This window comes from Solanum tuberosum, unplaced genomic scaffold (genome assembly GCF_000226075.1).
Source record: "Solanum tuberosum cultivar DM 1-3 516 R44 unplaced genomic scaffold, SolTub_3.0 scf00116, whole genome shotgun sequence".
Classification (NCBI taxonomy): domain Eukaryota; kingdom Viridiplantae; phylum Streptophyta; class Magnoliopsida; order Solanales; family Solanaceae; genus Solanum; species Solanum tuberosum.
The window spans coordinates 1610121-1622017 of NW_006239040.1; the positions used below are offsets into that span (position 1 = coordinate 1610121).

Genomic DNA, 11897 nt, shown 5'->3' on the forward strand with positions numbered 1-11897 from the left:
TCTCAATCTTCCATTAAGTCTGTCGTCTCTGAGCTCTTCTCTTTGGCCTTCTTCTTTTGTGAGGCATGATTCCATCAAAAAATTCCACAAACCATTTTGGCTTACGATATGTAAACATTGAGACTCCACATGACAGTTCCAACAACTAGTCCAAAACTGTAGCCTATGACTACTGATTCCCACGTAAATCCACTAAAAAATATGACTCGCCTTCATCTTCTTCAGACTCCAATGGTTGAGGAACATGTGATGAATCACTCGTACCACATTGTTTTGATAAAGGAGGACCACATAAATCAAGGTTGCCACCATAAGAATCATTTTCAAATGTGTTGAATTGTAGACCATGAGGAATTGGTCCGATGAGATGATTTTGAGAGAGGTTAAAAACTGCCAAAAAGTTCATCCTTGTCAATTCCTGCGGAATCTTTCCAGTGAGCCGATTCCAAGAGAGATCTAAAGCTTCAATCGTATTCAATTGCCCCAATTCCATTGGAATAGCACCTATGAGATTGTTATGAGATAAATTGAGTAGCCAAAGTGAGCTGAGATCCTTTAGTGTTTTTGGAATCACACCTTCAAAATGGTTACTTGAGAGATCTCACTACAAGAAGTTTGATTATCAGTGACAAATTATTTTGTCACTTAAAGATAATATTTCGTCACAAAAAATTTTTTATGACGAAAAAAATTTCGTCAGTCTTCGTCTCTAAATGTGGGTCACTAAAAGTTTACAAAGACAATTTAGTGTTTTGTCGCTAGAAAGATTCTATTAACTACAAAAATAAAATTTGTCTCCAAATATGTAGCATTTATGACGAATTTGATCGTCTTAAAAAACGTAAAATTTTGTAGCTAGAAACTCATATCGTCACTAAAAATATGTTTAATACTGACAAATTTTATTTGTCCCTAATTATAAATTTAATTAGTGACGATATAAATTGTCTTTAAAGCTATGCATAATTTGTAGTTAAAAGAGTGTTATTACGTCACTAAAAGATATTAATTTTGTGGCTGAAAATTAGTTGTGATATACTAAATACGATATTAATGACGAATAGTTTGTCTCTCTTTATGGTATTAGTGATGAATAATTTGTCTCTCTATATGGTATTACTGACGAATAAATTGTTTCTCTATGTTGTCTCAATTAGATACATTTAAGTTAATTTTTTGCTAAAAATATAATTATGCTATCAATATGAAGGCTATTTTGGAATAAATTAGTTTTATCACTGAATAAAATTAATTTGTGACAACTAAAACATTAGTAATATGATTTACATTTTATAGATAAAGAATACCATTTTGAATTGCGACCAAAATATGATTTTTAAAATTATATAAATATCCAAGGATAAAATTATTTATAACAAATTGAATGTATTTAATGTTTTATAATAGTATTATTTAAATATGTAGTTAAACTGTTTGCCATTAATTACATGTATACTTCAATTTTTAAAAGTACATAGCTTTTGTAAATAAATAAATCAAAAAAAAAAAAAGAGGAACATAATACCAAAAATCCATACGAAACTATATAGTAATTACATTTCTAATTATTCAGGGATAACATTTGAGTACAAATTCATTGAGTAAATCAAGGGAAATCACTCAAAAAAAAGACCTAGATGAGGTACGGGAACAATGATAAATTTAAAAAAGATAAAAGTATGTAGTTTCCTCGTCTATTCGTGCTCTTTTATCTAAAATCTTCACTCATTGAGTCATTTTTGCACCTTTATGGACCTGTGTGTAAAAAAATATAATTTAGTATATACTTTTTGAAATCATAATTTAAACAAAATATAATTCTAAAATTAACATTAATTAGTGAAACAAATAATAGAATTAAAAAATTAGTTAATTTTATACAAAATCATTAACTATTCGATTATCACAATTTATAAACACTTATCTCCTTACCAAGATAATATCAAGAGTTCTTCCATTAAGATAATCCTTGTAAGGAGTTGAATAATAACTTCGTGAATAATGGTTCCTTATGCTAACCAAAGAAAATATTTTGTTTCTTATAGAGCATGGTAAATGTTGGATGGACATCATTTTAAAAATAGATAGAAAAAAGAAGATTGAGAGAAAATGCAGAGGAGTCTCTTTTTTTATGAAAAAATGTATTGCATTTGAGTTGGACTTGGATAGTTAAAGAGAGTGGGCAAATTTTGATTATTTTAAAAAAAATAAAATGAAAAGAAAGTTAGTGGGCAGTTCCTTGTGCCGTTATGCGTGGTTTACTGGATGGAAAATGGGAAATGGTGTGAGGGGGAATTTACACATTGAAAGTGGAGGGAAAAATTAATTGAAAGTAAAATTTGTTATTTTCTTTTCCCTCTAATAATTTCGTATAAAATATATTCTCAAAGTTATAATTTCTTTCACTTAATGAATTTCAATTGAATATTAAAACTATATTTTTATCTTTGTTTTTTTGTATTATGAATTATTTCAACACTTCTTACCTCATAAATTTTATTTGGTCAAAATGTGAAGCACATTGAGAAATAATTTTCTACATGAATGGACTTAATATTTAAATAATTGTATATATTAATTATAAGTGTCCACAAGTTTTTATATTTGAAATTGAATAATTTTTAATGATAATATTAAAATAAGTTCAGGTGTGTGAGACTCGCGCAATCAGAAAAATAATTGGAGTGTGGTAAAACGAATATGAACCAAGTTTAAGATAATGAGTATCAATCTCGTCCCTCAAAATCTTAGGTGTGACATTAATGTTTAGCGTAAAATTTATTTATTCGGAGAATCAGATGAATTTAATTGAAAGAGATTTAAAGTAACATAATTAATTCAAATGATATAAAAATTTTGAATTTTTTTTCTTCAAGATGGGGTAAAGAAAGGGATTATGAGATGGAGAATCAAATTATCACAAACAAGGTAAAAGTTCAAATAACCAACAAACTAAGTTACTAATATTATCCAAAATCCTGAATATGTAATCGAAGAAGTGAAATAATAATTTAATGGATAAACGAAACAATTAATAAAATCAAAGAATGAAATAACAAAAGAGGAAAATTTTGATTCGATCTCTTGAATCAGGTGGCGAATATTTCTGAAGAACATTGTTGAATAATATCTTGATGATAAGTCAGATATGTTACTATCATTGGATCGGGGGGTTCTTATAGGATAAACTACACTAACCATTTTCTTTAATAGTTCACACATTTCAATCATTCATTATAAGATGAGATTGTGATTTCTTACCGGAATTAAATGAAATTTAGAACCTTCACATATTAGTCATTTTAATGGAAAACTTACATAAATTTCACTAGTTTATGAGCTAATTACTTAGATACACTCTAGTTTATAATATTACGAATCTTATAAGATTTTGGTGCGTCCAGATATTTCCATATACATGGATCTTGGGATACATTGGGTCAATTTGGTGTAATTTGTTCTAAATACACCGTATCCAAGTGGATTCACATATATCTTGGATACATAAACGAATCCCGCTTGTCTCCCTCCCATCTCACTTGTCACTCTCCTAATTATCTGGGATACATGAGTATCTCCCTTCCAATCTCGCTCGATTCACTCACTATTATTCTAGTGTATCTGGTAGATGAAACGCTATATATAGGTGTATATATCTTTCTCAAAAGATGGTAGGAAACTCTTAATTAGTGGTAAGATATCTAATTATTTGAAAGTATTGGAAGAATAAGTATATGCGGTATGGATGTATATCTAATAAGTTAGTTTTTCCTTTTCAAAACTATAGGTTAGTTGAGTAGATATACTAGCTATGTTTGCTTAGATATGCAGTTTTTCCTATATTTTTCGTAGCCAATAATTACACTATTCATCAACTACGAAATTAAAGTTGTAGTCAATTGAAAATTCTATTTTTTTGTGACAAAAATTATTTTGGCTAAATTGTAGGTTAAATAGAGACAATGATAAAATTGTCACTAATTGTTCAAATTATTAGTGACAAAAAATAAGGTCACAATTAAAACATAAATTTTATGGTTAAATTCTTCAATGATTAACTACGATTTATAATTCGTCACTATTGTATCAACATAATTTTTGTGACGAAACTATTTTATGTCCAAAATTTAATTAATTTTAGGATAAAAAATGATTTGTCATATATTGGGTACTACTTCATTTAGTGACAAAATAATGTGTCACTGATAAATTTAGATTTATAGCTAATAGTACTCAATAAATGGCGCCAACTTATCTTTTGGAGGGAAATTATAGTGGACAAAACTTAGCTACAAATATTTGTGTTTCGTCACTAAAAGTATGTTCCTCATGTATTTAAATACAAAATATAACTTTCGTCACGAAAAATGAACAATTAGTGACAAATTTTATATTGTAGCTAATTATTTCGTAGCAATATATCACATTTGTTGTAGTGTCTATGGTTGTCATAATTGTGCTGATTCTTTCTAGCTCAATAGCCTGCCCTTTGATTACCAAACTCACTGAATCCTCATACGACCTACCAGATAACTCGCTCGCTATATATGGTGCCATGTACGTGATCCCTTTTGCAGAAACTAGGCCACTAAATTCTGTGTCTTCACCATCTAATTTAATCATTGCCTTGAAGTTTCCAAAAATTTTTGCAGGAAGTGAGCCACTGAAATCATTACGAGAAAGATCAAAAATTCGCAACTTGGGAAAGCAAAACTTAGTCTGACACGTAGTTATAGGTCCATGGAACTTGTTCGACTTTAATATAAGGACCTGCAGGTATTCAAGAATTCCGAGCCAAGATGGAAACGTGTCATTTATAGCATTGTTCCCCAAATCAAAGACTTCTAGACTATCACAGTTGAGCAATGACACAGGAACAGGTCCTTCAAATCGATTACCATTTATGACAATGGTACTCAACGAAGTGCTGTGTGCACATAATGGGGGAAGACTCCCTGTGAAATTGTTCCTTCTTAAGTCCAGCACCGTTAGTAAAGCCATGCTTCCCAAGCAATGTGGAACTGAGCCACTGAAGTAGTTGTGTGATAAATCTAATAAGATAAGTTTCCTCATGTTACAAATGGATGAAGGTAGTGGACCCTGAAGGAAGTTAAATCTCAGATCAAGAAACTGTAGGTTATAGTAACGAAATTGTGGTAGGTTGCCTGTTAATGAATTATGAGAAAGGTTTAGGAACTGCAACGAGTCCCACCTCATGCCGCTAAACCAGTTAGGGATTTGACCACAAATCTTATTGTTAGAAATATCCAAGTAGACAAGTGTCTTTACATTTCTCAAGAAGTGTGGAAAATCCTTTAGTTCACAAGATGATAAGAATAAAGATGATAGGCTAAGAAAGGTGATATTCATTCCCTCATCAATGGTGATGTTATTTGATGAAATTTCAAGGGTTTCAAGGTTTGTGAGATTCACAAGTGATTGAGGAAAAGAACCACTGAGTTGATTATTGCTTAAATGCAGTTCTCTTAATGTTGGGTTTGTTTTGATCACTTCATCGGCTAGTCCTCTGAATTGGTTATGTTGGAGCGACACTGAAGATAGCAAAGGTAGGCTAAACACCCAAGATGGTATGGTACCATTCAGTGAGTTGTATGACAAATCCACAGAAGTTAGCTTTTGAAGCATGCTTTGGTTGCTAGGCAGTGGGCCAGATAGGGAATTACTCGACAATCCTAAGTATTCAAGATGTGTCAAACTTAAAATTGAAGCGGGAAACGAACCGATGAAGCCGTTATAAGAAAGTGGTAAAGTACGTAGCTCTTGGAGGTTAGAGAAAACATCAGGAATTTCACCTGAAAAGGAGTTGTCAGAAAGTTGTAAACTTGTGAGGTGCTTCAATTTAGAGATTGTAGAAGGAATATGGCCAGTGAAATGATTATAAGATAAAACCAACTCCGTAATTTGTGTTAGGTTGCCTATGGAATCAGGAATGTGGCCAGTGAAATGATTATAAGATAAAATCAACTCTGTAATTTGTGTTAGGTTGCCAATGGAATCGGGAATGGAACCAGAGAATTGACATCCTCCGAGGTCCAAGATATTCAAGGATTTCAAGTTGCCAATTAAATGAGGCAGCTCACCAGAGATGCCTGTGAATGAAATATCCAACTCCATTAACAGAGTGTTGCTCCGGTGGATCTTTGGAAAAACTCCTTTGAGAAGATCATTACCACTCAATTTGAGCGTTTCCAAGCTGTTTGGCGGAAGGAAAAAGCTCTCTGTGAGAACACCTCGTAGATGAGTATATCCAAGATCCAGGTACCTTAAGGAAGAAGAAATATTGACAGGTATCGGAGATGAGATGTTGACATAAGAGAGAGAAAGTAGCTCCAAATGGGAAACAATCTTCGTAACACCAATCACTACAGTACTCTTCGGACATATTTTGAAAGGATTGTTTGTTTTCAGCAAATAATAGGATGGATGTTCTCTTCTTACAAATCAATCAGCATTATCCACATATATATATATATATATATATATATATATATACTAGTTTCAGTTGTCATACATACTGATTAATGTAATCCTACAAGTAAAGTTTCAAAAAGGTAGGATGTGCGCAGACCTTTATAAAGTAAGAATACAAACAACAAAAAATTTCAATGAAAAAATATAATATAAAGTTAGAATAATCAAATCTTACTCAAAACATTAATAAGATTATACAATGATATTGAAATAATTGAGCTTAATTTCATAAGTTGATATAATAATATTAAAATAGTATTGATTTCACTACATCAAAAATGATCTTTAACGGCAATTAATTAAGTTTAATTGCCGCTAAATATGTATTTTTAACGGCAATTTACACTCTTGCATATGTCCCTAAACCCTTTAGCAACATTGGATCTAATGACACTTAACTAGTACCGGTAAAATCTTTAACAATTTTTATTAATGTGTGTATTTATTGCCGCTAAAAGTTATTTTTGTTGTAGTGTTTGTTGCGGTGCTTGTAATTCAAAGAATACACCAAAAAACAAATTTGATCTTTTTTAACACCCAACAATTTATTTTGCGTGATGCAAAAGATTTTACCGTTTGGTAGACTTTAGAATATTTAATAATGAGAAAATAAAAATAGAAAGAGGAATAAAAAAGGTAAAAATAATAATATGGGTTCATAATGATCGCAATATATAAATAAGTCATTAAAATAAGTAGCCTAACAAGAAAGAATGTTATAATTAACTAAGTACTATTCGATTTCTTAATTATTACAACGACATCCACATTAAATAAAGTAAACATTTGATTAAACACTATTTCATAAAGTAACGTTGTTGACTTGTCTATGCATGGGACTATGAGGTATAAAATGGGGTACTAATTAATTTGTGGTTGCAAAAAAAGTTGTCCCAAGTGTTAACTCAATTTCCAGAAAGACTCAAGTATTTAAGTCAGTGTTGGTTGATAGTACCAATTATACAATAGAGGAAATAATAGCACGACTTTTGCATCACCAACGCAACTTGAGGTCCATGGATGAGTACTAGTCACTTCTAACAACTTGTTGCTCATATTTTGTAGTGTTCCACAAGACTTAATAAAATAATACTCTCTATGTCCTAATTTTCTCTTGATGTGGTGTTCATTTCAAGGTTATTAACTATCTCTGCAATGTGTGTTACGTAAGATGATGTGAAATTAGTTCCTATTGATTTTTTAATAAAGAAATTAAGAAAATAACAGAGAAAGACTTTGAGAGGAAAAATACTGCAATATTGTCAATGGAGATTATTTTATTAACTAGTAAAATTACTCGCGCTTCGCGCGGGAATTTGATATCACAAAATTTATAAAATAATACTTAAAATATATCGGTCATTAAAACTAAAACACTATGTTGTCTTACATACAAGATTACGTACCTAGTAACGAACATTAATAGTAAAAAAGGAAAATGATAATTATAACATCTTATCATTCATCCTTCAATCAATCATCTTTAATTTGATTTTATAATTTATCCTTTTGCCTCCAGAAAGTGTTACTATTTGATATTTTTGGGAAATTAGATGAACATCGACATGAGAAATTAAATTTTCTAATAAATAAATAATCTTTATCTGTAGTAACAAATACTTATAACAATAACTTTATAGAAACATAAACAACAAAGTGTAAACATGTACTCAAAAACAACAATTAATATCATAAGCATAAATTAATGACTGTAAGAAATATACCAGGATCTATAACAATAGAATGAAACAGATAGGAAAAAATTGAACCCACTGAATGCACAATGTCCCCTTAAGAAAATTATTCCCCTCTAGTACTCGAGGTTTAAAGGAATAGATCCTCTCAGGATGGAACGATTCTATTCACAAGTGTATTGATACAAAAAACAATGGTGTCAGTGAGTCACTCAACAGGAGCAAAAGTACACGAATATTTAATTGTGCAAAAAGAAGAAGAAGAAGTTCAAAAATTTTCGTGTTTTAAAAATGAGAGGAAATCCCTCTATTTATAGACAAAAAGGGTAGTGTGAACAAATGATTATTGTGTCTTATCGGAAATGTCACAACTCTTTGAAAAAGTTACAACCCTTTAGAAAGGGCACAACCTTTCATAAAAGTCGCAATTTTTCATAAAAATCGCAACTCTTCATAAAAGTCGCAACTGTTTATAAAAGTCACAACTTTTCATAAAAGTCACATTTTTTCATGAAAGGGGAAGGGTATTTTTGGAAATAAATAAATTTAAAAGGAAATTCTTGCTTGTGATGGCGCCACGTAAGCAGACATAGGGTTCTCTTTTATATAAATATATGATAATTCAGAGACATACATTTATAAATATAATTCCTAATTAAAAATAGAAAAATATGTTACTTAACATCTGTAAATATAATACCGTGTGGAATTTTATTTTGTTCTTTTAAGCCAAAGTCTTTAATAAGCCAATTTCCACAAAGACTACATGTGGGAAAAAGGACAAATGTGATACAGTTCAAGTGGAGTAGTACACATTTTCAGTTTTTCTACATTACATGTAGATGAAGCATCATTATATGTTTGTGTGATTCATCAATTACTAGTGATTACGATAAAATGGTTTGATCATTTTCTAAAGTTTATATAATAAATAAATATGACATTTAATTTGACTTCAACTAATATCTATGCTCTTCAACTTTGAGCGTGCACAAGTAGACACTAAATTTATATAAATTTGAACTAATAGACACATTCATCCGACATAACAATTTTATGTCTTATATGACATTCTATGTGTATTATGTCACGTAGGACGTGTGAGTCTACATATTTTTCTCAATTTTAAAAAAGGAATATCAATATCCACAACAGAAATTCTGATCATAATAGAGCAACTGATTTTTTAGTCGTCACAAATCTTCAAAAAAGTCACAACTCATCGGGAAAGTCACAACTCTTCAATGTGAAAAAAATATATGTTTTAATATAATATAAACAAACATATAAATAAATATAAATATAAAATATAGAAGATATACTAAATTGAGTATTTTTAGTTGATGATATTATAGTAATCTAACATTTAAGTTAGAGAGTTTATAATTTTAAAGTAGTACTAGTTTTGATGCACGTGTGTTGCACGTGAATGCCAAATCATGTAGTACACTAAATTTTAAATTAATTAAATAAATATAATATATTATAAAATATAGAAAATATACTAAATTAAGTGTTTTAAGTTGAAAATATTATAGTAATTTACATTCTTTTAAGATAGTATAGATGAATAAGTAGAAATTTGAACTCCTATTTTAAGTCATCCCTGTCCTCATTGAACCAATTATGAGAACAGTTAATAGAGAAACCAATTATGTGAATGCAATAAATTTTTATGCAATTTTTCTATGGAATTTATACAATCATAAAAGGTTAATATTCCAAGTTAGTAATTAGTTGTCTCTTCTGCTATTTTCAAACTTGTTAGGTACACAATAGTTTTCACATTTTTAAAGTTATTGAGGGAAAATCCATCAATATTTGATTCCACCTAAGGAAAAAAGTGATACAGTATTGTAACTAGCGGAAGATGACTTGTAAGCCTTTCAGCCAATTTCCACAAAGACTAGAGGAAAAAAAAGATTATGATGAATCGGAACTGATGAACAATTGAATTACAAGATGAGTACTAGTCACTTCTATCAAGTTGTTACTCATATTTTGTAGTGTTTCACAAGACTTTTTAGAGGACGGAGAAAACTTAACAAAATAATACTCTCTATGTCCTAATTTTCTCTAGATGTTGAGTTCATTTCGAGGTCATTAACTATCGCTGCAATGTGTGTTAGGCAAGATAATGTGAAGTTGGTCCCATTATGTGGAAAAATTTTCTGCAGAACTTCTAAGAAATTGCCAAATGAGAGAAACTATTTCTTGACTAAGTCAAGTGAGGAAAAATTGAACAATAATACCGTGTGGAATTTATTTTTTTTCTTTTATTTGCTTTTTATTCAAAATTTTGTTTGATATGTGTCTTAATTTTCTGCATAATTAGCATGTTTTGAATAACTTGGTGAAGATCATTTTATGAGAAATTTCCAAGACTTTTCATATTTAGTTAATGAGGGAAACTCCATCTATATGATACAGTTCAAACATGAAGAGATGGAGAATAACCAAAGTAGTAGAGAGGCTGTTTTCGTAGACCACTACAAAAAAAATGTGAATTATAATTGGGATTTTTTTTGGGGATTATTAATGAAAATTCGCAGGAAAATATGTTTCCTACGGATTTTCCTATTAAAAAAAATCCCAAGGTAAAACCTTCGTAGGTAATTATTTTCTGTGAATTTCAAAATCCCCAAGTAATTTACCTAGGGATTTAAATTTCGCAGGTAAATAACTTGCGAATTTTCTTGCAAAAAACACCAAAAATATCCCAATTTTTTTCCAATTTATTAGCAAGTAAATCTGCGTAAAGATATTTTAATAAATCTTTAAAAATTTCTTGTAAATAATATTAATTATTATTTCCCAGTTACACCTAACACCACTCACCCCACTGCCCACCCATTTATCTTGCATACCATTCATCACATACCACTTGAACACAATTTTAATTCCCCCACTCAGAGTGCCCAGTTGAATTTGTTGGTGCCCACCCATTTATTGTTGCTCTTTGAAATTTTATTCTACTTGTGTTTAGTCGTAGCATTATAAATGCTAATCTTTTCATGTCATATCAATAAGGTAAAAAATATATATCTTAAATGTTGGCTAAAGTTCATTTGATTTAACTCTTAAAAAGTGAAACTATATATTTAAAATAAATCACCACCACCCAACATATCATGAAAATTTTATGCTTACACTTTCTATGAGATAATATCCATAGCTAAGCATATTAAACGTAGACAAAATTTATATTATACATACAAAGTTCTTATAAATAAATAATTGAAAGTATAAATAAATCTATATGTTTAAATTAAAGTGCAAGAAAGTTATAACCAAAAATTGATAGTACATCTTATTAGGTATTTGTGGTTTTATAATTTTAATTTATCTTTTAATAATTATATTTTAACATACTTAATAATATTTGCAAATAAATAACATTTAATAACTTACTATAGAGAAATTATATCATATTTAATGCTTGTAAGAAAAAATTATATATAAATTTGATATATAGTTAAAATTTATTTATTTTTCATTTAATATAATTCTATCAACTAGGGGTTGATTAAAATTCACATTAATAATGTATATAATTTAATTTTACTCTACTTAAACAGTGATTGACTTATTCAATAATACGAAATTTAATATAAAGTAATATCTAATAAAAAATAAATATATTTATGATAGTTATTTTTCTAAGGATAAATAACTAGCCATATAATTTTAATGCTTTGTATCTTTCAAAAA

The 11897-nt window shown here is 29.4% G+C and overlaps 1 protein-coding gene across 1 annotated transcript; it reads right to left on the minus strand.

Annotated features, from left to right (window-relative positions):
• Positions 1–169: 169 nt before the first annotated feature.
• LOC107061089 (probable LRR receptor-like serine/threonine-protein kinase At4g36180) lies at positions 170–11132 on the minus strand. The gene is made up of 3 exons (XM_015309831.1): positions 11025–11132; positions 4527–6393; positions 170–504 (listed from the first exon to the last, which is right to left on the minus strand). The coding sequence occupies exons 1-3, from the start codon at positions 11130–11132 to the stop codon at positions 170–172; spliced, it is 2310 nt and encodes a 769-aa protein (XP_015165317.1).
• Between the last annotated feature and the right edge of the window lie 765 nt (positions 11133–11897).

Bases quoted from the DNA above. Each gene is read 5' to 3' on its own strand.
- LOC107061089 (XM_015309831.1), bottom strand. From the start codon at position 11,132: ATGGGTGGGCACCAACAAATTCAACTGGGCACTCTGAGTGGGGGAATT. The intron at 6,394-11,024 runs GTGAGTGGTGTT...ATATGTCCGAAG, and splicing joins ATAAATGGGTGGGCAGTGGG to AGTACTGTAGTGATTGGTGT. The intron at 505-4,526 runs GTAGGTCGTATG...ACAATCTCATAG, and splicing joins TATAGCGAGCGAGTTATCTG to GTGCTATTCCAATGGAATTG.